At 39.6% G+C, this 23,650-nt stretch overlaps 8 protein-coding genes across 10 annotated transcripts; all 8 read left to right on the top strand.

Annotated features, from left to right (window-relative positions):
• The first annotated feature begins 3,885 nt into the window (after nucleotides 1-3,885).
• On the top strand, nucleotides 3,886-8,980 carry LOC134820925 (structural maintenance of chromosomes protein 5-like). Its single transcript, XM_063831587.1, has 5 exons — nucleotides 3,886-5,642; nucleotides 5,853-6,049; nucleotides 6,310-6,815; nucleotides 7,004-7,091; nucleotides 7,234-8,980. The coding sequence occupies exons 1-5, from the start codon at nucleotides 3,953-3,955 to the stop codon at nucleotides 7,879-7,881; spliced, it is 3,129 nt and encodes a 1,042-aa protein (XP_063687657.1). The 5' UTR covers nucleotides 3,886-3,952; the 3' UTR covers nucleotides 7,882-8,980.
• LOC134821104 (large ribosomal subunit protein eL32-like) lies at nucleotides 8,547-8,951 on the top strand. The gene has a single exon (XM_063831770.1). It carries the CDS (start codon nucleotides 8,547-8,549, stop codon nucleotides 8,949-8,951), a length of 405 nt encoding a protein of 134 aa, XP_063687840.1.
• On the top strand, nucleotides 8,980-13,734 carry LOC134820927 (serine/threonine-protein kinase stk11-like). 2 transcript variants are annotated; one of them, XM_063831589.1, is made up of 7 exons: nucleotides 8,980-9,459; nucleotides 11,049-11,171; nucleotides 11,350-11,460; nucleotides 11,639-11,794; nucleotides 12,133-12,426; nucleotides 12,649-12,771; nucleotides 12,900-13,734. In XM_063831589.1, exons 1-7 carry the CDS (start codon nucleotides 9,241-9,243, stop codon nucleotides 13,122-13,124), a joined length of 1,251 nt encoding a protein of 416 aa, XP_063687659.1. In that variant the 5' UTR covers nucleotides 8,980-9,240; the 3' UTR covers nucleotides 13,125-13,734. The 2 variants fall into 2 exon arrangements, with proteins under 2 accessions (XP_063687659.1, XP_063687660.1); XM_063831590.1 differs by having other exon boundaries at nucleotides 9,174-9,472.
• A 199-nt stretch (nucleotides 13,735-13,933) lies between these two features.
• Nucleotides 13,934-16,127, top strand: LOC134820929 (small glutamine-rich tetratricopeptide repeat-containing protein alpha-like). The gene is made up of 6 exons (XM_063831593.1): nucleotides 13,934-14,042; nucleotides 14,217-14,396; nucleotides 14,546-14,661; nucleotides 14,777-15,011; nucleotides 15,197-15,458; nucleotides 15,619-16,127. Exons 1-6 carry the CDS (start codon nucleotides 13,937-13,939, stop codon nucleotides 15,734-15,736), a joined length of 1,017 nt encoding a protein of 338 aa, XP_063687663.1. The 5' UTR covers nucleotides 13,934-13,936; the 3' UTR covers nucleotides 15,737-16,127.
• An 89-nt stretch (nucleotides 16,128-16,216) lies between these two features.
• On the top strand, nucleotides 16,217-19,343 carry LOC134820926 (cell division cycle 5-related protein-like). The gene has a single exon (XM_063831588.1). It carries the CDS (start codon nucleotides 16,230-16,232, stop codon nucleotides 18,558-18,560), a length of 2,331 nt encoding a protein of 776 aa, XP_063687658.1. The 5' UTR covers nucleotides 16,217-16,229; the 3' UTR covers nucleotides 18,561-19,343.
• A 179-nt stretch (nucleotides 19,344-19,522) lies between these two features.
• On the top strand, nucleotides 19,523-19,955 carry LOC134820931 (small ribosomal subunit protein eS24-like). Its single transcript, XM_063831596.1, has one exon. The coding sequence runs from the start codon at nucleotides 19,528-19,530 to the stop codon at nucleotides 19,918-19,920; it is 393 nt and encodes a 130-aa protein (XP_063687666.1). The 5' UTR covers nucleotides 19,523-19,527; the 3' UTR covers nucleotides 19,921-19,955.
• Nucleotides 19,956-19,988: 33 nt separating this feature from the next.
• LOC134820928 (zinc finger Ran-binding domain-containing protein 2-like) lies at nucleotides 19,989-22,724 on the top strand. 2 transcript variants are annotated; one of them, XM_063831592.1, is made up of 7 exons: nucleotides 20,133-20,210; nucleotides 20,364-20,557; nucleotides 20,708-20,835; nucleotides 20,986-21,149; nucleotides 21,362-21,448; nucleotides 21,599-22,125; nucleotides 22,270-22,360. In XM_063831592.1, the coding sequence occupies exons 1-6, from the start codon at nucleotides 20,176-20,178 to the stop codon at nucleotides 22,116-22,118; spliced, it is 1,128 nt and encodes a 375-aa protein (XP_063687662.1). In that variant the 5' UTR covers nucleotides 20,133-20,175; the 3' UTR covers nucleotides 22,119-22,125; nucleotides 22,270-22,360. The 2 variants fall into 2 exon arrangements, with proteins under 2 accessions (XP_063687661.1, XP_063687662.1); XM_063831591.1 differs by having other exon boundaries at nucleotides 19,989-20,210; nucleotides 21,599-22,724.
• Nucleotides 22,725-23,061: 337 nt separating this feature from the next.
• LOC134820930 (small ribosomal subunit protein uS11A) lies at nucleotides 23,062-23,584 on the top strand. Its single transcript, XM_063831595.1, has one exon. The coding sequence runs from the start codon at nucleotides 23,089-23,091 to the stop codon at nucleotides 23,542-23,544; it is 456 nt and encodes a 151-aa protein (XP_063687665.1). The 5' UTR covers nucleotides 23,062-23,088; the 3' UTR covers nucleotides 23,545-23,584.
• The last annotated feature ends 66 nt before the right edge of the window (nucleotides 23,585-23,650 follow it).

The following is a 23,650-nucleotide window of genomic DNA, read 5'->3' as shown; positions in this document are numbered from 1 at the left end:
TACTATGGACATAGTAGTACAAAAATTTCACATAGCCATGTGTCTACGCGTACTGCGTGACGCGCTTGTTTCACAACGCGCTACTGCAAGCGAGAGGGCTCTGGTTAGAGCAATACAAAAATTGATCGTTAGACTGATTATTTAACTGATTTGCATACATACATTATACAAACTGGTTAAGGTGCATAGTTCATGAAAGATAAATCTACTTCTTTCTTATATTGAACGTTTTGTCTTCCTTAACGTTGCTTTATAATTTATATTATATCTGAATTTTCAAATTCCAAAATCTTTCATGGACGATTATAGGAAAGAAATTTTTCCCTATAATCCGCAGCCCGATAGTGTACACTACAATGTACAAGTCGATTTACAAATAAATTTGACAATTTATTTGACCATTGTTAATGGTCTGGCCCAGTGCGCGCTACTTCGTAGCACTTGCCATCGGCGCGCGAGAAGAAAGCGGCGCGCGCTACTTCGAAGTAATTTAGACGAGTAACATCCGTCGATAATTTATTCGATAGTTTAGTTTATTTGATAAGTTGATCTTGATTCACGATGTCAATCCTTCGCATTTCGCCGATCTCTGTGGTTGCGAGAAGAATTATTTGATGCGCGGCGCGACCCAGTAGTGCATCGCGCTACAAAAGTTGATATTGATATTTAATATCGATATTTAATTGTTATTATTGAATGAAGCTAACTCCACACACAAATAATATTATTTTATAAACAAAGGGACTTGGAGTATTAACGACCAAGAATTTGCATAAATGTCTATCCAGCCAAGAATTCAGGAGGCAAGAGTGGGTGCGTAAACTTTACAGTCTGCACTTTCCGATTCTGTGTCACCCTCGATTCTTTTCGACGTATTTTCGTTCAAGCTAGAAGGTATATATACCTTGATTATTGATTATTTGATCCGCGCCGCGAATCAAATAATTCTACTCGCAACTCTGTACATGACACAGTAGATTGGCGAGATGCACCACTGGGCCTCGCCGAGCTGCGAATGATTGACATCGTGAATCAAATTTTTAGTCTGTAGTCACTTTCTTGCTTCTCCAAGATATCTGGTCTAAAGTTCGTGCTAGTTATTTACTTGATTGACGATGTCAATCCTTCGCATCTCGCCGATCTGTGGTTGCGAGAAGCATTATTTGATGCGCGCGCGACCCAGTAGTGCATCGCGCTACAAGTTATTTACATATATATTTTTTTCTGCTTTAATTGATACTAAATCAAATTGTTGTTGATCTCTTCTTGTGCTTTCGCGCCACTGTAATATAAACTGCGGGCGTACTTGTTTCACGGCGCTATTGCTTGCGCAAGGGCAAGGGCACTGGTTAGAGCAAGTCTCGATGCTTGTAGCAGAATTCAATAATTATACTATATACCCCACTTCTTGATACCACCTCATGAGATCAGAGCACGACCTGGTCGCTATCATATGGGAGGGATCGGTATCGTCAATCAATATCGATGCATTTAATCATATTGATATAAATAATAAAGAAATTGATTCGTGTAATATAGATTGAACATGTTCATTCTATTTTACTAACAGAATGTGTTTTACGGATCATTGTCCTTACTTCATTTGGTTACAGTTAATTTCCTACCACATTGTTTTTATACTTTATTAAACCTGGCTCACTACAGAATCACCTTTAAAAGAAACAAGTTATTTTAAATGGTTTTAACCAGTTTTCAGTATATCTGCAAGATCGATTTGGAATGCTTCAGTGAGGGCATTTTTTGATGTAAGGGTATTTCATGCCCCAGCCCCCTCCAATGCAAGCAAACCGATACCAGCAATGTACCTGTCCCATGAAAATGAGAAAAAGCGATGTTACAATGCAAGGGTTCTTGAAGTGAAGAAAGGAAGCTTCACACCTTTAGTGTTCTCGACTTCTGGTGGAATGGGCGGTGAAGCTGAGAGACTGGTCAAGAAGCTGGCCAGTAAGATGGAGTACCACACTGGCCAGAGGTACTCAGACGCTGTAGGATACATAAGAAAGCGCCTTCGCTTTGAAATCCTCAGAACAACAGTGATTTCTCTCCGTGGAGACAGAGGTGCGAGAAAAAACATTGTTGATATAAACAGTCTAGATCTTAACTTGGAGCCACAAGGCCAAGGGTAAAAAATTTTTGATTGTTAAGGGAATTTTTTGAATTCTTAAAGGGTTGATTTTATGTAGGGTCATTGCTATATTATGTGTATATTGTTTGAATATTTTATATCCTTTGTTTTCAGTATATCTAACCTTCAACTCTCCGTCTGGTTTGTACATTCCTACATTCTTGTGTACAAGCTTGTATTGCTTCATGCATGCCCAACTGTACATTTTTATTCTGCATTATTTCCATGCAGTCAAGAATGGGAATCCTTATAAGAGTTTAACGTTCCCCGACACTTCACCACACTTACATCAAATATCATTGGTGTGAATGTACTTTCATACACGTCGATAACCTTTGGACTGTAGTACCAGGAAAGGCATCTAATCCCGGCCCCTCTTGAAATCAGTAACCGACTCACTAGCTTTCACAAGTGGCGGTAGACTGTTCCAATAGCACAAGACCCTTTGAGCAAAGAAGTCAGTCTCATTTGTGGTAAATCTGTGTGACTTCGACTTCACCGTTGGCTTCTAAACGGTAATCATTGGATGGAATCCGCAAATCAGTAGTAATTAGGAACAATGTTTTTAAAAGTGGTGATGACGTTTATCAGCACTTTTCAAATCAAATTATATTGAGGCTTTTATGGTTTGGAGCCAGGGTTTTGGCAGGCTTTTAACCTTTAAAAACAGTTCCATCACGATTCATAATACTCAGTAAGTGTAGATTTATAAGTGTTGTAATAAGTTTGTGTCAGTGTCCTTGATTTGATTTGATTTGATTCGATTTTTTCATTCATTCGCATTGCAATCTGATAGATTAGATTCTCAATCCTCAGGAGCACCCTGATAGCGGTCAGGGGTGAGAGAGGGAGACGGCAATCGTATACATTGCCAGTCAGTGTAACTTCGTTTAACTTGATATCTGCCACCATGGACTATGAATGTTTCTAGACACTATCCTTTTGATATTGAGATATTGGTATCTCAGATCACGTGTACATCGTTCCTTTTTTTATGACACAGTAATTTATTGACACTCACAGCTATAATTTTAATCATTGAATCAGTATTTTTATCTATTAACTTATTACATATTTGTGCTCTGCTTTAGCATCACTTGACTATTAAAGTTCAGGCCATGACCTTATAGTCAGCCAATTGGCCATTGCTATATTATGTGTATATTGTTTGAATATTCCCACATATCTGATAGGAGTCTTTTGTATTATTTGTCAGGTTGCAGGTCTCTTCTTAGTCATGTGCGATCAATCCCTGTGGTGAACTAGAGTTCATTAAGATATACATCCTCGCAGTTGACCTGTCCTGAACTTGCTAAGGCCACCAGTACACTGAGATGGGTGTCTTCCATGGCTCAACTTAAGAACGCTTAAGAACCTTAGTTTTGCTAGGTCAAGTCTTGTTGAGGATAAAGTGAAGCAAAGTATGTACATTATACGGCCACGGTCATGTGACTCCCAGCTATTGATAATTTCCCCATTTCCTTCCTGTTTCTTACATTAGCCTTTAAACTAACGGTAAGTAACATTCGATGACTCCCTTTGGTTGAAGGATGTACTCTCCATTGTTGACTGTAGTCCAGGACTTCTTAATTTTGTCATGTTGTTTAGTCGGCTAAGTTGTGATTTGCATAATTTTTGATGACACATATGGGACAGTGTGTTTAAATCACTCATCCTCTTAACACTCAACACAAGTGTATGTTGTCCTCCTTTCTCGAGTTTAACTGCTTTGTGGCTATCCATATATTATAATGTATCATGTTTTGACATTGTCTAACTTAATCGGACATTTCAGGTAGTTGTGTGATGGATGGATGGATCCAAGGATCTCTAGCCCGTGTAAAACTGCAGAACTTTGTGACCTATGAATCAGTTGAATTTAAGACAGGCCCACATTTGAACATCATAATTGGTCCGAATGGCACTGGTAAAAGTTCTATTGTCTGTGCACTCTGTTTAGGCCTTGGTGGAAAGACTAATCTTCTTGGTAGAGCTAGAGAAGTCGGAGAATTTGTAAAACATGGAGCAGACCTAGCAATTATTGAACTGGAGCTGTATAACAAGGATGGCCTGAATTACACAATCAAAAGGATGATAACCCGTGACAATAAATCAGACTGGCAAATAAATAAGAAACCTGTTAATTTGAAAGAGGTCACTAGCCTGGCCAAAAAGTTAAACATTGATGTCAACAATTTGTGTCAGTTTCTTCCTCAAGATATGGTAGCAGAATTTGCTAAGATGACTCCTCCCCAGCTGTTAGAATCAACTGAGCGTGCTGTTGGTGGACAAGAACTTGTTGAACTTCATCACAAGCTTATCTCCCTCAAAAACGAGCACAAATCTATTATCACATCTCAAGCATCTAAGGAAGAATATTTGGATAAACTAATGAAGCGCAATGATTACCTTAAGGACATAGTCAGCAAGCATGAGGAAAGAAGCAACCATTTGAAAAAGATAGAAGTGTTGCAACTTAAACGACCTTGGCTTGTCTATGAAGTGGCAAGGATTAATTTTCAGAAACTTCGTGAGGGAAAACAGGCATTGCAGAATAGAGTCGAAGTTTTAAAAGATTCTGCCAAGCCTCTAGAGGACTTGTTAGAGGATAAACGCAATAAGCAGGTTGAGGTTGAAAATACAATCAAATTGATGACCAATGAATTGAACAAGATCAACTCTAATATCAAGTCTGTTGAGAGTTCTCTTAGTTCTAATAAAGAAAAACTAGATGAAATCCTTGAGGAGTACAACAGCAAAGTTGCTGAAACTGAAACCAGAACAACTAAAATAAATCAGCTCACCAATGAAGTTAATGCTTACAAAGCTGAGCTTCATGATTTGCAATCTGCTCAGGATCTTAAAGTTCGCCGTGATAGCCTTATCACAGAATGTAAAAGCATAGCAATAGAGTTGGGACAGCTTGAATCCACCCTCAATGAATTGACAATCGAAGAGCAGTCCAGAAAATCTAAGCACAGAGGCATAAATAATCAGATTCAGAAGCTTAATGACATCAGTAACCAGAAAATGGAAAATCTAAGAAGATATGAACGAGATACCTTTAATGCTGTTGAATGGCTCCGGCAAAATAAAGGGATGTTCCAGGGAGAAGTTTTAGAACCATTTCAGCTCATCATCAATGTGCCTAACACAGCAAATGCAAAGTACATTGAGAGCATAATTTCAAGGAATGATAGAAAAGCTTTTATATTTGAACGATCAGACGATTTAAACTTATTCATGAAGGAGCTTAGGGATAAACAGAAACTCAACATCAATGCTGTGATTGCCCCCAAAGAAGAAAACTTTCAATCTAACTTAGATGTAAACAAGCTGAAATCATTTGGTTTTCTTGGTTACTTGGTAGATTTTATTGAATGTCCACCTCTTGCTAAAAGATATCTCTGCAAGTACTATAGAATTCATACTGTTCCGATTGGCTCAGCAGCTGTTGATAAGCATATTGATAAGATCAACACAGTTATTACCCAAGGTAGGTCTTATTTTGCTTCTCAAAATATAATGTAGATTTTGATATCTGGTGACCAAATCAGTGATACTGATGTTTAATTAATAGACTAAAATTCAGCTTGATTCTCTAAACTATCAAATGAACTGAAACTTTATCTCGTACGAGGAACAATATTGTAACTTGCGAGCGTAAATAGTGTTATGTAAATCATCACAATTATTCCACTTCCAGGTCTGTACTTCACTCCAACTCATCGGTACCAGAACAGCAGATCAAGATACTCTAACGACACGATATCCTCTATCAGCCAGCTGAGAGGTGCTAAGATATTCAGTATGACAGTTGACACAAATCAGATCCAGAGGCTGCAAACAGAGCTGACAGCAATCCAACAGGAGTCTGATGAGGCAAAGACTCGCTACAATGAGGTAGGCTGTACATTGTAGTTTGTAACTAAAACTTTGATGCTTTTCTTTAGAAATTCGAATTAATTGTTAGAACACATTTTATTGTTACTTAATCATTACAGTCATTGATAATTTCTGCCGCCTTTCTAACTTGAGCCGACGTAGTCAATGCTACATAAATATTTACATGGTAGTCGTGATTTTGACTGGATTTGTTTCACCTTTAAGGGGTTTAAGTATTTGTCTACTTTTGTTCCTTTCTAAACCCAGCTTAATTCAAGGTTAAAGCCGAGCAAGAGCAGTTACGAATAAAAGATCAAACTCATCGAGATGAGAAAAACAAGATCCTCCACTTGATACGACACAGGGAAACAATCGATGACAAAATAAAGAACAGAGCGTTCAAGATTGCAGAGCTAGAAAACTCTTCCATCAACTTAGAGGAGGAGAAAGCTAAATGTGCCCAAAAGTCGCAGCAGATTTTGCTGAAATGTACTTCGCTACAGAAGAAAATGTACACTCTCTACATTGGCTTTGAATCGAAGCTAAACGAGAAAAACGAGACCACAATTCAGAAAATAGAGGTTTCTCTGGAAGTATCAGACGCCGAGGAACAACTTCAGTCCAGTACACAGGAACTGCAAGAGGCCAAGGAAAAGCTGGATAATCACACCGACCAGATCAAAAAACAGCGGGATCACGCAAGGGAATTGTTGGAGGAGGCTAAAGCTGCTTGTGGTCTCGACAGAGATAATCTTCCGAACAAATACAAGAATATGTTCAAACAGTAAGTAGACTTTAGAGCTTTTTGGGTGTCAGAGCTTTTGATTGATTCAAAATTCTGCTGTATCATCCGTCCTGCAATTTTCTGTCTATTGGTACATACTTTCATTACTGGCAAATACTGGTGGCTAAGTAAATCAGGACTTTACTAGCTAACACTGCCTGGTGACTAATAGTAAAACATCCCGCCAGGTATCCGTGTTCTGATGTAAACGATCTAGATCAGCAACTGAATGAAGCACGTGCTCTAGCTGAGTGCAGCAATGAAGTAGATCCTCAGGTAAGATCTTCTTTTTCAGAATTTCATCTTACATTAAATTTAGGTTTAACTTTCTGTTTCTATATAAAGATAATAATTTGTTTATAATTCTTTCATAAATTTGTTTATAATACCACTTTCAAAGAACAGTAATTTATTTCAGGTGATAACTGAGTATAAGAACAGGAAAAGGGAGATAGAAACCGAAGCTCAGGAAGTTGAAGTTAACCAAGAAAAACTCTCAGAATTCGACAAACAAATCAACGTTGTCCGTGAGAAGTGGTACGGTCCCGTCACCACGATCGTCGACCAGATCAACGGCAAATTCCGATCATTCTTCGCACGGCTGAAATGTGCTGGTGAAGTTATACTCTCAGAACACGAGGACTACGACAAGTGGGGTATCGACATCAGGGTCCAGTTCCGTAACAGTGACGACATGAAAAGACTTACCTCCTCATATCAGTCAGGCGGAGAGAAGTCCGTGTCTACAATTCTCTACCTACTTTCCCTGCAGGGGCTCACAGACTGTCCCTTCAGGGTGGTGGATGAGATAAACCAGGGTATGGATCCTAAGAATGAACGGAAGGTGTTCGAGATGATGGCCCACGCTGCCACCATAGCTGGAACATCTCAGTATTTCCTGATCACACCCAAATTGTTGCCCGACCTTGAATATAACGATAAGATGAATATTCTAAGTATTTTCAATGGTCTTGGTTTGGAGAATGCCAACGCTCTGGATGATTCGTTTGTTGTTGAAAAGGTGATTGAGAACAATCGCATAAGGATGTCTCAGTTGGTGCATTGATGTGTAGTTGACCAACACGTATTGCCCTGTAATTGATTTGTGATCTTTACCTCTGGTACCTATTTTTGAATTAATTCTCGGCAGACTGAGACATTGTTCACCTTTGATTGGAGCACTTTTGTTTTCTACTTTGTTTTTCCCCTTTCATGTCAGATATAATATTGTCTGCTACGGCAACTACCGCCGATTGACTGTATTTTATTTTTAATGTATTTAAATTTTACATAAATATTTTGTAAATTATGCTACAAGTTATGATGAAATTTCGTCAATTTTAATCATCACACAATTTTTATTCTGTTAATTCTTGTTTTATCTTTATGGCTGAAAGCAATGATATGATGTGTCGTTAGCATTTGAGTTTTATATCTCAGAAAAGAAATGCGAATATGCCCAATTTTACTAACTTTTATTAAATGTATTTTATGAATAATCGCATCACCATTCACCAAAGCTTTGGTGAGGAACTTGATTTGTTAATGACTGATTTTCTATTCGTATGTTATTGGGAATCAGGAAATTTGATCAAAATTGTTGTTACTGTATTATATTATCACAGTTAAGACGTTTTTATTTTCTGTTTGCATGCTCTATGCTATCTTTAATTACCCTTTGTTTTTGGTAACTTCTGAAAATAACAAATTTAACTCTCAGTATAGCTCAAGATGGTGTCTCCCCTCGTCAAACCCAGGATCGTCAAAAAGAGAACAAAGAGGTTCATCAGGCATCAGTCCGACAGGTACTCCAAGCTCTCCAAGAGCAGCTGGAGGAAACCCAAGGGAATTGACAACAGGGTCAGGAGACGTTTCAAGGGACAGTTCTTGATGCCCAGCATCGGATATGGCTCCAACAAGAACACAAGGCACCTCATGCCCGACGGTTTCCTTAAATTCGTCGTTCACAACGTACCAGATCTCGAACTTCTGTTGATGCAGAACAAGAAATACGCAGCAGAGATTGCCCATGATGTCAGCGCCAAGAAGAGGAAAGATATCGTCGAGCGAGCACAACAGCTTAACATCAAAGTCACCAACTGGCAAGCAAAATTGAGATCCGAAGAAGATAATTAAATTTATTAAGTTATTTTTTATCTATCAAAGTTGCTTGGTTTTATTTAAGAGTTAAAGTTGTTGATAAATATATTTGCGGTACAACAAGAATTGACCACCAATTCTCGATCTTCTCATCTCAATGATATTTCAAAGTATGGTGTGTTTACTAAGAATGTAAGGGATTTAAAAGCAGATTAGACATATAATTTTAACCTACTAAATAGCAACAAACCTCCCCAAAGGTCCCATGATGTTATAGAGCACCTGACACTAAGGTGTAATCTGTAGAATGTAAAGATGATGAGTGATGACCACCACCACCCCATCTGAGCTCAATGAGGAAGACCTAGTACATTTCAACCTCGGAGCATCAGATCCGTGGGATGACGAGAACGACGACTACCCCGAGGTTATCTTCCACAAGGTTCCCAGCGCTGACATTGTCTACGAGACCACCCCTCAAATCCCCAAGTTTGTCGGGAAGTATCTGCTGGGTGACGCACTAGGGGAGGGCAGTTATGCGCGGGTGAGATATGGAGGTATTATTGTTGTTCTCTTAATTGTGACGCTAGCAACTGAACATTCTACCACCACGTCATCTGCAGGATTATAGTGTGACACGGTGATTGTGTACTTTTATAGCGCTCCTTCTCAACTCTGCTGACTTCACTGGAATCTTCTAGAGTCAGATAAAATCCGTGTGTCACGCTACATTACCTGCATATTAGTTCAGGTGTCGGTTTGTTTGTCTGTTCTATCATGAAGTTGCTAGTGTGACAATCTCGAATGAAAGCTTTCCTTGAAATAACATCTTTAACATCATTGAATATTCTATATTAATACGCGTCTTTACTCTTGGATCTTTTTCTATCCATGTTTTTAGACGTGAGAGTGTTTCTTTCATGGAAATTATTCGCCAAATCATGTATTAAAATACTTAAGTTATTTTGGTAATCAGTTAGATGGTCCTGCATAGTGGAACAATCTTTGCAGCTGAATCTATTTTTACATAAATCCACTCTTTTAATTCTCGCCCCCGATGTTTTAACTATGGGAGACTAATTCAAATAGTAGTTGTTTATACGTGCACGAGTTGCTTTTCCAATTGGTTAATTTGTACTTCTCCGAATTCTCAATACAAATGCAGCTAACAAAGCCGCGCCCAACCCTGTAAGTGATCACAAATTATTAAAAGACTCCCTCATAAATCAGTCAAATTTTAGTCAATCCATCAAACCACTATGCAGCAAAAAGTATAGAATTCCTAAAATCATCGAAGCTCTAACCAATCAATTCAAAAAATGTTGGCAATATCAAAAATCTACTTCTTCTAAACTTTCATTCTATCACTCAATCAAACACACCTTCAACCGAGAGCCCTACTTATACTTATGCAAAGGCTTTTCTCGTCGTTACAGTACCACAAAACTTAGAATCAGCGCACATGATCTCCATATTGAAAGAGGCAGATACTCCAACACACCCCGTGAGCAAAGACTATGTGGTTGGTGCCAATCAAGTATGGGCGTTGAGACCATCGAAGACGAGTCGCATGTTCTTTACATATGTGACTTGTATTCAAAACAGAGGTCGAAATTAGTCAAAAATCTTTCTCAAATGCCAATCATTGAAATAAGCAATGAAATCACCGACTCCAGCAATATAAATGAAACAAATCTCAAAGATCATCTCATGGAAATTTTGTCTCCTTACTCAACTGTAATTCCTCAAAATCACCAGAGCCTCCATATTCACTGCCACCGCTCACTTGATATTCAACCAAACACCCCACAGTATATTCAATTTCAAGAAAGGCGCTCCTATGCTGTCAACTGTGTGTGCACTTTTTTCCTTCGCTGCTCCGAAGAGCGAAATAGCTTCACTGAAGATACGCGTCAGCGTAATTCAAATGCACGAAACTTAAACAATTTTACTATCAATTTGGTGAGAACCTCGCGAATTAGTCATAATTAAGACTCAAGGATAACCCTGGCCCTGACTTCAAGCAAAGATGATTGTTTTCATTAACTTCTGTAAACAATTATGACGGTCCATGATAATTGATAATGGATCTATAATTTAATTTTAATCCTGTGTAATCCTGTGTAATCCCAGGTTAAAGAAGCTCTCGATACTGAGACAGTACGTCGAGCTGCTGTGAAGATTATGAAGAAGAAGAAACTGAAGAAGATACCTTCTGGTGAAGAGAATATGAAGCGTGAAATCAGTTTATTGCAGGTACAGTAAAACCCTGATTTACCGTGACCCGATTTACGGCAAATCACAATTTACTGCGGCCATATTCACCCATTTTACACCACATCGCTGGTAAAGAGTTATCAAATATAACAAAGCACAAGTTCTATGGATTTCATTTCCATGTCAATACCCGCCAGCTAAAAACCTTTTTCTTCAGAAACTGTCTAAAAATCCACATCCCAATATTATTGAGTTGTACGATGTCCACTACAAAGTTGAAAAAGAGAAAACGTATCTCTTTATGACATTCTGCTGTTGCTCATTACAGGTATTGTAGCTGGTTACAAGTACACTTTTTACCCTTCGTACTGTATCAAATTACCAAATTATACCATTCCTTTTCTAGTAACTACATTCTCAAAGTTATTTATTTACTTCCTTAAAAATCAATCTCTTGCAATCAAACTGGAAATCACAAATTTAAATTAAAGATGACATCCTCTCAGGACATGTTGGATGACAGTGAGGAGAAGAAGTTCCCTCTGTGGCAGGCTCACAAGTACATTTACCAAACATTCCAGGGACTCCATTACTTGCATTCCAGACATATCATACACAAGGACATTAAACCTGCTAACCTGCTGCTGGATCCATCTCACACTGTAAGTTTAATTCTGTAAGTTGAGTTCATCATAATATAATGTGTCAGTTTGACTGTAAGTTAATCTCATGATGTGTGTCAGTTTGACTTAAAGTTAATCTCATGATGTGTGTTAGTTTGACTGTAAGTTAATCTCATGATGTGTGTCAGTTTGATTCCAGTTTAATTTTGATACAGAGTTCGGCCGCTTCTTTCATTAATTTTCTGGACATGGTCAGCTGTCAAGAAGAGGCTATCAATATTGAACAGAAGCTGGAAAGTTTTTTTAGGAACCTTCAACCTGTCCGGTGTCAAATCAAAACGTTTCCTCGTACGCTACTTACAAAACCCTTCTCCCAGGTAAAAATCTGTGATTTCGGTGTGGCAGAGGAGTTAGACCCCTTTTCTCAAGCGGACACAATAAAAGGAAGCCAGGGAGCTCCCATGTTCATTGCTCCGGAGATAGCTGTTGGGAAAGACGTGTTCTCCGGCCAGAAACTTGATGTTTGGTCTGCAGGTGTTAGTCTGTATAACTTTGTGACGGGAAATTACCCCTTCAACGCGGATAATGTATTCAAATTGTACAGAAAGATCGGAGAGGGGAAATACATTATACCTGATTACTTACCGGAGAGTCTGAAGAATTTATTAGAGGTATACCGTAATTATTGCTTTATATAAATTATTGCTTGATATAAATTATTGTTTGGTATTAAACCTATTAAACCTATCGTACATCTGTGTGTGCTACATTTACGGGTAAATGTCATGTTAACACTGACTATTTCGCTTTTGACTTTTACCTTTAATAAAGTAAAAAGTATAATGTATACTTTGTATAGTGAGCAACTCTGTATCCGCCCTTATTAACTGCAGGGTATGCTACAATACGAGTTTGAGAACAGGCTTAGTTCCCACGATTGTTTGAATCATCCCTGGATCACAAGAAAACAAAACAGGTCTTACGATGAGGTGCAGATTCCCAACAACATTGCAGAGGTAAATAGTTGCTGATCAAATTCTCGTTTAACTTTAGATCCAAATAGTTTCGTTTCAAAGGGTCGTAATATATACCTTACATAAAAAAAAGTTAAAACAGTAAACTGCAACAGCTACCACCACCCCAGGAATCCACCCTTATCCAGTATCTAGACCAGCTACACCTAGAAGAGGGAGACATCAGTCTACCAGGTCACCCTACAGCCCCACCTACCTCCTCCCTGCAGACCAGCTCTGATGACATCCTCTCTTCGGATCAGCGTCTGGTGGGTGATATGCTGGAAGTATCCGATAGCAGGTCCAGTAGATCGGGCAGTTTTGTTAACAGTATGAAGGGTTGCAAGCAACAGTGAGCCGGGACTTGCGGAGTATTCTCGTTACATGTTATCGTAGTTGTTATGGATTGTTATGATGGTTTTGTTCAGTTGTCAGAAATATCAGTTTGCTTGAAATGTTATCACATCAGTAATGGATCCCTTACTCAGTTTGCAGGGATAGAATAATGCTTGTGTATTCTCGATGTGTGTTCGTGCAAGTCTTGATAAGTTGATATGGGTACAGTTTACTTATAGATAGTAGACTATCGATTATCATTTCACGTTGAAGCCTGGTTTAAGGCAGAATTTTGCTATATTTTTGTGTAAATTTGTATTGTAAAATAACCGCATGAATACAGTGTATCATAGTTTCTTATCGTTTCCATTTATATATAATGTACGGGTTGGTGATAGGCGTACATTTCTTCCCACATTTTTACAGTTTGCTTATCAAAGACATGATCTCTCAGAATTTTTCACTTTTTAACTTGTGATAAGAATTTATTATTCGATTGGACGTTTCAGTTTATTAGTTGCATCAACACTTTCATTGCATATTACCCTTGGTTTATCATATGATATAATTTGTTAAGTTTTAATCATTTGAATTGCTTCATCTGTTTGACTAAATGACGTTCTGGCACTATTCTCTTTATTAATGCGTGTGAAATGGCAATATTTTACGCGCCTTTCAAAAGGGTCTTCTGATTTTACTCTTTTTGTGGCGTGCTAATTCAATGCAAACATTTTAACGAACAAATGTGCGCGCGCACGAGCGTCCTAATAAAAGCGCCATGGAATATAGGTTTGGGTACCACCAATAAATCTAATCAACCTCCTTTTAGCCGATGTCTAAGGACCAACAAGATAGGCTCTCGTTTGCCATCTTGCAGCACTTCGATGACCTAATCAGCAGTAAGGCCGTCGACGGTGAAGCGGCCGAAAGTATGGCAGGTTTGAGAAGGTTTTAGCCGTTTTATTCATTTTGGATCCGAGTAATTATAGCTAGTTCAGGATTTCATCGTTTTTATTTTTGAAATTCCAATTTTACACAGAAGCTGCCTATATCATGACATTGTTAATACACTTCGTCCAATTTCTTTATTTAAATTCCACCATACTTTTCAGTCGCAGCACAGTGTTTGACTGAGGCGCTCGGCGTAGATGTGAAAGATCCAGAGCATGCCTCCAGATTGAAAGTAGATCAGACACTGCAAGATGTATTCGATGGAGTATTCCCACCTCGTCCCACCAAGAAAGCTGCTACTAAAGACGAGGAAGCCAAGGCTAACGATTTGAAGGACGAAGGTTTGGATTGTACACAGTTTTTCCACGTATTACACACATTCCAAACCGAAACACCTGAAATTTAGTTGTGTGACCTTCGCATTGTAGTCTGTCTAGCATTGATCCTGTATCTTTGATTTATCACATAGGTAGAATCAGGTTTTTTACAGGAAACGATCTCATGAAACAGAACAAATACGAGGAAGCTATCGAAAAGTATTCTGAAGCTATCGAAGTTGTTCCGGTGGCTACATATTTCTGCAACAGAGCTGCCGCCTATTCCAAGGTTAGCCTTCTAACTTGCTACTCTGAATTAAGGAAATACCATCGATTCCACTAATTTTACCTTGTATACGCAATACAATTAAAAAATTATACACTAATCCATAACCCATCTTTAGTTAGCTCAACACGAAAGTGCAGTAAAAGACGCCGAAGATGCTTTAGTTTTGGACGCCGGGTACAGCAAAGCTTATGCCAGGATGGGATTTGCTTATCTGAACATGAACAAACTACCTGAGGCTGAGGATGCGTATAGTAATGCTTTGAGACTTGATTCCGGCAACCAAAGTTATAAGGACAATTTAGATGCTGTGAAAGAGAAGATTAGTGCTGGACCCAATGTTATGGCACAGGGTGAGTCCCAGAAATGTTCATAATCGAAATGTATTTGCGGTGAATATGAAATAAGTCTTGCAGAAGTAAATACTTAAGGGTTTTACATTCACGACTTCACGTTTTGACTTCGGTACTACTACGCTTTTAAGATTACATTTCCCACATCCATGTTACCAGGAACCTAACCGAATCGTGCCTTTCAGCCCCAATGGGAGGAATGCCAGCAATGCCTGGTATGCCCGGTATGCCCGGCATGCCCAACTTGGCAGGCATGGACTTCTCTCAAATCCTCAACAACCCTGCATTCATGAACATGGCTCAGCAGTTCATGACCGACCCTAACATGCAACAAGCTTTCACTTCTATGGCAGATCAGTTCATGCAAGGTGGAGGTGTCGGAGGTGGAGAAACTTTAGGACCTAGTGGGGTCCCTGAGAACATTGATATCAACGCTATGTTGGGGAAGTAAGTATATTTAGGTGAAAAATGCAGGACTATCTTTGAAAAAATATACAAAAAAAGATATTCATCTTTCGTTGTATGGCATATTGAAACTTACGAACATCTACATAAGTGTTTAGCAGCCCAATAGCTCGCATATTGTTACTAAAAAACTTTCTTTCAGCCCAGCGTTACGATCCATGGCAGAAAATTTCGAAGCTCAGAACCCACAAATGATGGATCAACTAAGGAATCAATTCCGACGACCGGAAGACGACACCGAGCCTCCTCCAAATCCGTAAACGCCAGACTTCTTACGTCCTTTAGCTTTATTTTTTGTAATCTTCCCTTATAATTTGAAGAGTTCCTAGCCTGGGGAAGAAACTTATTTTGCAGTTGCAGTTTTTCGATTAAAATATATTCGAAAATGGTTTAATAGCTCGCTCACGCCTTTTAGGCCTACTGTAGCTGGGAAAATTTATCTTTTGCCACAAATTTCTTTTTTTGTAACTAAAATGTCTTTTGTAATAGATGTCTTCAGTTTTATTTTGAGACCTTGCTGCATGTTTCACGTGCATGAACAGAAGCATTCTATTTGTTGACTGAAATCTACAAAATGTACGAAAGAAATATTGTTGATAATATAATGTGTGTAAATTATTGATATTTCGATACGATTTCTGGTTTTGAGAAGCTTAATTGTATTCTGTTTCCTTAAAATTATACAATCTAATTTCATATTTGTATTAATTGAAGATTAATTTTATTTACTAACCATCCATTATATCAGTTAGAATGCCGAGAGTTAACATAAAGGGCGGTGTTTGGAAAAACACCGAAGATGAAATCCTCAAAGCAGCCGTCATGAAGTACGGCAAGAACCAGTGGTCCAGAATAGCATCGCTTCTTCATCGTAAGTCAGCTAAACAGTGCAAAGCGAGATGGTACGAGTGGCTGGATCCAAGCATCAAGAAAACAGAATGGTCACGCGAGGAAGAAGAGAAATTGCTTCACTTGGCTAAACTTATGCCAACTCAGTGGCGAACTATAGCTCCGCTAGTGGGCCGAACCGCAGCTCAGTGTTTGGAACATTACGACTACTTGTTGAGGGAAGCTCAGAGGAAGGATGGTGATGTTGATGACGATGCTCACAGGTTGAGACCTGGGGAGATAGATCCTGCTCCGGAGACTAAACCCGCTCGTCCTGATCCTATTGATATGGACGAAGATGAAAAAGAAATGTTGGCCGAGGCCAGGGCGAGATTAGCTAACACACAGGGAAAGAAGGCAAAGAGGAAAGCTCGAGAGAAGCAGTTGGAAGAAGCTAGAAGATTAGCGACATTGCAGAAGAGGCGTGAGTTACAAGCTGCTGGGATTGAGGTTAGGAAGAGACGATTGAGAAAAGGCCTCATCGATTACAATGCCGAAATTCCCTTTGAGAAGAAACCAGCTCTAGGATTTTATGATACGTCTGCCGAGACAATTGATGTCTCGGATCCTAACTACAAGAAACTCCGTCTACACGAATTAGATGAGAAAAGGAGAGACGAAGAAGAACAGAGGAATCGACACAAGGACAAGGATAAGTTGACAAAACGCCAAGAAGGAGATGCTCCCGGTGCAGTTCGACAGCTCAACCAAATGAACATGATCAACCCAGGCAGAAAGCGATCTAAATTGGTCCTTCCTTCTCCTCAGATCACTGAGTCGGAACTAGAGGAAGTGGTGAAAATGGGTAGAACCAGCGAGAACATAGCAGCTGAGGCAAGCGCGGCTGGATCTGGAGCCTCGAACATGCTCCTCTCAAACTACACCTTCAGCACTCCTGCAGCGGGTTCCAACGCGGGTTTGAGAACTCCGCGGACTCCAGCCACAACCACCAGCATCATGGCGGAAGCAGCAAACATGCTGGCTCTCACCAATGTAGAAACTCCTCTAAAGGGCGGCACTAACACTGCTCTCCAGGACATTGACTTTAGTGGTGCAACCCCTGCCTCCAAAGTGGTGGCTACCCCTAACACAGTTCTTGGAACTCCAGTAGACAGTAGCGACTTCAACGCTACTCCTCGAGTGAACGGCTCTCAAACCCCCATGTCAGTTCGAGATCAGTTGAGTATCAACACTAACGGAAGTGAAACCCCGCTGCTCAACGGAACGTCAAAACTCAGCTTAAAAGAAAGTCTGACCAACCTGCCCAAACCGCAGAACGATTTCGAGATAGCATTACCCGAGGAAGAGGGGGAGGTAGAGCTTGAAGAAAAAAAGAGGAGCCTGATAGAAGACCAGCAGGACCTGGATGAGATGACGGTAGAGGAGAGACGTCGTGCTGCTCAGGAGAAGTGGAAACGTGAGAACCAGGTGATTCAGCGAGCTCTGCCCCGACCAGGTGGCATTAACACTAGCATATTGAGGAGCAACCTTGGAGATTTCCAGCTAACTGCCCTCCAGACCGCAGAAGAGAAGATCAAAGAAGAGATGGTTCTTCTTTTGAAATATGACTCCAAGAAACACCCTCTGGGAAACAAACCTCCCCCATCCGGCAACCAGCCAGAACTCCCCATCTACACAGACGAGGAACTAGAAAGGTCACGCGACCTGCTGAAGAAGGAGGTCGAGACTGTGAAGAAGGGGATGAATCACGGAGATCTAACTATTGACGCCTACTCTCAAGTCTGGGAGGAGTGTTACAGAGAGGTCATGTTCAATGTTGGTCAGAGCAAATACACCCGGGCTTCTATGTCTAGTAAGAAAGATAGGATTGAGTTCCTGGAGAAAGCGTTGGATGTCAACCGACAGTTGATGACAAGAGAGGCAAAACAAGCAGCTAAAATCGAGAAGAAATTGAAGGTCATTCTGGGAGGTTACCAGGCGAAAGGCATGGCTCTTTCTAAACAAATCGAGGAGATTAACGATCAACTGGACACGGTGTCGGTTGAAGATGTAACTTATTCAAAGTTACGTGAAGCAGAACAGTCTATCATACCCTACAGATTACAAAAACTTCAAGATCATTTACAGCGTCAGACTGAGAGAGAAAAGAGTCTTCAGGAAAAGTTCAAATCATTGTTAGATCAGAGAAAAGAGTTGACTATTGATATCGCGAAACTCGGTATTTCTGCACTGTGAGATGATTCATGAGGACGAATTGAGTGTTCATAAAATTTTTATATCAGAAAAGATGGTTTTGAGATGCTGGCTTTTTCTCTATTTATAATGTTTATGTATCGATTGTACCTTTTATCCGTGTAGAGAAAGTCTCAAGACTATAACTCTACGGTTATTCCAACCATACTGCCGCGCTTTTGGCCGATCGAAATTTACAAGCTGGCTACATTACATATTGTATTTTTGTAAATAAAGATTCAGTATATTCTCAACTATTCTTATCAAGTTTAAATAATTGTCTTAAGTCATTACTCTTTACTGTTTAATACATTGTGTGTGATTTGAACTTTATATATCAGCGGATATACGTAATTTGTAAGGCGGGCACTTTTCAAATGATTTGTTTCCATCGCATCAGTAAAAACTTATTGATTGCTCTTCTCAGTGCCTTCTTTATTTGTATTAGGTTACCAAATGTCAATTCTAACAATATTCTACATATTTTTAAACCGAATTCAGACACAACCGTAGTGCACCGATTTGAAATTGGTCTTTGGCTTTCTTAAGTTTCTTTCTTTAACCAAGTGTCAACTATTGAATTGGTTGTTAAATGTAACCGAAATCTGATTGGTTGCACTATCATAACACATCATCCTGAAGTCTCCTGGGTTAACACTCACCAAAGGCCATTTTCAAATCGGTCCACTATAATGCCTGCATATTGATACAAAATTTCGTTGACTTTGGTAATCTAGGTTATTTTATTACCATAATTAATTGATTAAATGAATTTTATTATGTTACCTATACCATTTGTTTTTCATTTTCGAGTCCTGCTGCAAGTCATAAGTATGAAAATTTGTGTAATATATTGTGATATACTGATTATCATTACATTTTAAATGATTAAGTTTTAATAATTTGTTCAGCAAAAAGATTTCAAATAATCCAAATCTAACCGTGAATTTTTCCCTCCCTAGCCTCAGACATGGCTACAATCAGGACCCGAAAATTCATCACAAACCGTATCCTGAACAGAAGGCAGATGGTAGTTGACATCATACACCCTGGTAAGGCGAACCTCAGCAAAGAGGAGCTGAAAGAGAAGCTTGCCACCATGTACAGAACGACCGCTGACGTGGTCATGCCTTTCGGCTTCAGAACCGACTTCGGTGGCGGTCGATCCACTGGATTTGCTCTTATCTACGATAACGCAGATTCCATGAACAAGATCGAGCCAACTTATAGGTTAGCAAGGTTCCAGCCTAAGAAAGATAAGACCGGAGGTAGAAGACAGAGGAAGGAATTGAAGAACCGAAAGAAGAAGGTGTCTGGAAAGAAGAAGACCGAATTAGGATCCTGTAAACGAAACAAAGCTTAACTTTTATCAATGATTTAGCGGTTTTTATTTATTGACCTTTCAGTCTTATTCGCGTTCAAAGTTATTCAAGATTTCTCTTTTCTATTTTAAAACACTATGAAAATTACTTTATTTAAATGTAATCTTACTTAAGATTTGTCCATGTGTAATCCCGATGGCCCTACCTTCTGTATACCTTCTGTATACGTTTAACCAACTTCCACACTAGACATGGATAATGAGTTTGATAAGCCCGCCAAAGGACCTGGTTTCAAGATGTCAGAGGGAGATTGGACTTGTGACGAAGAAGGGTGAGCAAAGGGGGTTTTGAGAATAAGATTGAGATATTTGTAGTTTGTTATTCTTCATGATTTTAACGGTCCTAGCATAAACAATAAAACTGTTCTTGTTGTAACTCCTAAACTGTCCTTTGCAATTTCAAGTATAACTGTATCTTTTCTCAGATGTGGCAATATAAATTACGCTCGAAGAACAGAATGTAACAGATGTAAAGCCCCAAAACCTGTCGGCAAATCTAAAGTGAAAGTTGGTGGTATCCAAATCGGGAAACAGTTGGCAGAGAAGAGCAAGGGACTGTTCTCGGCAGACGACTGGCAGTGTACCACTTGTGGGAATGTTAACTGGGCTCGCAGATCAGGTAAAAAATATATTTATATGTGTCAGCATGCTGAATTACCAAGTGTTCAACTTGCCGGATGTCTCCGGACACCTCTCAGTCCGGACAGTCTAACTCTGTAAGATTAAAATTGTTTATCAACCAGCATCACCATAACACTATTTTCTTCAGATTGCAACATCTGTCACGCCCCCAAGTTTGGTAAGATAGAGGAGAGAACAGGAGCAGGAGGCGGGTTTAATGAGAGAGGAGAGATCGAGTACAATGATAAAGTTGAGAGTGATGGCGAATATGACGACGTGAGTTGCTTTGAAATCCTTTTAATTCCTGTTAACAACTTTTTCAAAGTGATTTTGTTATTTTAGCACAAAACGTACATGACTGGTGCACCTTCACCAGTTCAGTCAGCTTCCCAAATTATCCTAAGTGATAACACGAACTCTCTTCAGTTTGGTAGGAAGCGCAGAAGGAAGAGCTCTGCGACCACCCCCACCACTGCAGAGCTATCAGATCCTCTGCCCCCAGCCGCTGAGGAAGAATCTGGGGAGGAGGAAGATATGTCCCGGTACGCTCTGGACGACAGCGATGAGGAGGAGGAGGAAGGGGGTGAAAGGTAAGGTACCCTCGCCAACAGGTACAGATCTTTCTTTAATTTCACTTTATCTCTGAAGCTGTGGAGATCAAGATATTTAACCTCGAGTTTACGTTTTACGTTCCCAGCCTGCGTTTTTTGTATCCCATGCTTTTAAGTTAGAACTTTTAAAGAACACAGCTTGATCTTACTAAGTTTGGTTTTTTGTTGTCGTAACGTTATTCAAACCTTAGTTCCTCTGAAGATGAAGTAAAGAAAGCTAAGATTAAACCTGCGTCAGCTGGTAGAAAGTCCTCTTCAAGAAGCCGATCAAGAAGCCGGTTTGTAGTTAGTTTTTGTTCTTCAGATCATCAGTAAAACGGAAGACATCTAGAGCATTTGAAGGAATGTTAATGAATAATTTCAAATTTACTTTATTGCTTTTGGTATTATGTTACTTAGTAAGTTTCTTAATAAACTTTTTTCTTCAGATCTGCGAATGGGAAAAAGTCCCTGAGTAAGAGTGTCAGTCGAGAAAGGAGCACCGAAAAATCACGAAGTAGATCAAACAGCAGAAGCAAAACTAGCAGGAGCAAAACTAGCAGAAGCAAGACTAGCAGAAGCAAAACTAGCAGAAGCAAAACTAGCTCTCGCAGTAGATCCCGGTCCAGGAATCGCTCCAAGAAAACAAGTGGATCCAAATCCCGGGAACGAACCCGCAAGATCAGTCGACACAGCACCCGTTCCCGCTCGGTAGATCGGTCCCGAAAGAAGAGCATGTCTCGTTCAAGAAACAGCTCCCGAAGAAGCAGCAAACGTCGCTCCTGCAGCCGTCCTAAAAGCAAGTCAAACAAACAATCCCGGAGAAATTCAAGCCGAGAAAACCGGCACCAGCGCAAAAGAAAACCTTCTTCATCGTCCTCTAGCAGTAGTTCTAGCTCTGACGACAGCAGTCCGAAGAGACAAAAACGGGACAAGAAGAGACGGAGAAGCTCCAGCCGATCTTCCTGACGGTTCGGTATGGTAGGTGGTGCGAGTTACCTCGAACCACGGCAATTCTTGCGTCCCTCGTTTTTATGTCGGCTGATCTTCATTTAATTCTGAAACATTGATGGAAATATTGTGTACAAAGTTTAAACCGTTAACCATGTTCTATTCTCAGGTTCTAATCAGGTTTGAGTGGGAACCCCTTCTTTTGTGAAATTGAATGTTTTAAGCTGCTTTGCTTTGTTTTTTTCTTACTATCATCAATCATGCGACTAATGCATGAATTTACAAAATTTGCTGTCCATTATTTTTGACATTTCATCAAAAATTCTGGTCCTCGCGAAGATTTTCAAGTATCGAAGCGATGGTTAAAACCATAATGTTCAGGACATTCAGGTAGTTGCCGTGTCTTGTGACAAATGAGAAGACAATATCATCTCCTACCAAAGGAAAAAGAGACTGAGAATGTAAGAGGTCGAATTTATATTCAAGTCCCTACTGAGGGTGTCAAATCATATCAAAGATCAAAAGATCAGACACTTTCCATGATTTTCAGGAAGCTTTAATATAATTGCGGCACATTAGTGATTCAACATTTAAACTTATCATTTCACGCCAAATAATTTACTATAACTGCTTGTTTTTATTCATTTTACAAGTAATAATTCGTAAACTGAATTCCACAGTAATCAGATTTTGGTGAATTTAAATAAATATATATATATATATATATTACGTTAATTCTTGATTTTCAGTCAACTGTTTATGCGAAGTTTAAATCTTTAATTGTGTTAATATTGTTCTTTCACTTGCCCCCAGTAAAAGTTGGGTATAGTATAATTGGTATCATGCAATCAATTAATGAGGAGTTATCGAAATTTTATCAACTTGTAATTCTTAATACTTTCATTGTCAAATGCATATTATATTATTGTGAAACAGACATTCAAGTATACTAATCTTAATATCCGTAGCACTTAGCTAAGCTCTAAACATGGCTCCAAGAAAAGGAAAGGTTGCCAAGGAGGAGACGAACATCTCCCTCGGACCAACAGTCAAAGACGGAGAAGAAGTTTTCGGAGTTGCTCACATTTTCGCCTCATTCAACGACACCTTCGTGCACGTGACTGACTTGTCCGGCAAAGAAACCTTGGTCCGAGTTACCGGTGGAATGAAAGTGAAGGCAGACAGAGACGAATCCTCTCCCTACGCTGCTATGTTGGCCGCCCAAGACGTCGCTGAAAGGTGTCGTGTTCTGAAAATCTCAGCTCTTCATATCAAACTGAGGGCGACTGGTGGCAACAAATCAAAGACCCCCGGACCCGGAGCCCAGAATGCCCTCCGAGCACTCGCTCGATCTGGCATGAAGATCGGCAGAATAGAGGATGTCACCCCCATTCCCACTGATAGTACCAGAAGGAAGGGAGGACGAAGAGGTCGTCGTTTGTAGATTCTTGTCGGGTTTTTATGAATTTTATTTATTCCTGTGACTTATTGTGTTTATTTTGTACATTTTATGAGAAGTATAAATCGATCTTCAATCTTCAAGACTACAC

This window comes from Bolinopsis microptera, chromosome 9 (assembly GCF_026151205.1).
Source record: "Bolinopsis microptera isolate Bmic1 chromosome 9, MBARI_Bmic_1.0, whole genome shotgun sequence".
In the NCBI taxonomy this organism is placed as follows: Eukaryota; Metazoa; Ctenophora; class Tentaculata; order Lobata; family Bolinopsidae; genus Bolinopsis; species Bolinopsis microptera.
The sequence above is the reverse complement of the archived record's forward strand: the minus strand, read 5'-3'. Positions and strand labels throughout refer to the sequence as shown.

Coding starts and splice junctions, on each gene's coding strand:
- LOC134820926 (XM_063831588.1), top strand. CDS start 16,230: ATGCCGAGAGTTAACATAAAGGGCGGTGTTTGGAAAAACACCGAAGAT.
- LOC134820929 (XM_063831593.1), top strand. CDS start 13,937: ATGTCTAAGGACCAACAAGATAGGCTCTCGTTTGCCATCTTGCAGCAC. Junction 14,662..14,776: donor GAGCTGCCGCCTATTCCAAG/GTTAGCCTTCTA, acceptor ACCCATCTTTAG/TTAGCTCAACACGAAAGTGC. Junction 15,012..15,196: donor ACCCAATGTTATGGCACAGG/GTGAGTCCCAGA, acceptor CGTGCCTTTCAG/CCCCAATGGGAGGAATGCCA.
- LOC134820925 (XM_063831587.1), top strand. CDS start 3,953: ATGGATGGATGGATCCAAGGATCTCTAGCCCGTGTAAAACTGCAGAAC. Junction 5,643..5,852: donor CAACACAGTTATTACCCAAG/GTAGGTCTTATT, acceptor TTCCACTTCCAG/GTCTGTACTTCACTCCAACT. Junction 6,050..6,309: donor CAAAGACTCGCTACAATGAG/GTAGGCTGTACA, acceptor GCTTAATTCAAG/GTTAAAGCCGAGCAAGAGCA.
- LOC134820931 (XM_063831596.1), top strand. CDS start 19,528: ATGGCTACAATCAGGACCCGAAAATTCATCACAAACCGTATCCTGAAC.
- LOC134820928 (XM_063831591.1), top strand. CDS start 20,131: ATGGATAATGAGTTTGATAAGCCCGCCAAAGGACCTGGTTTCAAGATG. Junction 20,558..20,707: donor TAACTGGGCTCGCAGATCAG/GTAAAAAATATA, acceptor TATTTTCTTCAG/ATTGCAACATCTGTCACGCC. Junction 20,836..20,985: donor GTGATGGCGAATATGACGAC/GTGAGTTGCTTT, acceptor AACTCTCTTCAG/TTTGGTAGGAAGCGCAGAAG.
- LOC134820930 (XM_063831595.1), top strand. CDS start 23,089: ATGGCTCCAAGAAAAGGAAAGGTTGCCAAGGAGGAGACGAACATCTCC.
- LOC134821104 (XM_063831770.1), top strand. CDS start 8,547: ATGGTGTCTCCCCTCGTCAAACCCAGGATCGTCAAAAAGAGAACAAAG.
- LOC134820927 (XM_063831589.1), top strand. CDS start 9,241: ATGACCACCACCACCCCATCTGAGCTCAATGAGGAAGACCTAGTACAT. Junction 11,172..11,349: donor GTGAAATCAGTTTATTGCAG/GTACAGTAAAAC, acceptor CTTTTTCTTCAG/AAACTGTCTAAAAATCCACA. Junction 11,461..11,638: donor TCTGCTGTTGCTCATTACAG/GTATTGTAGCTG, acceptor ACATCCTCTCAG/GACATGTTGGATGACAGTGA.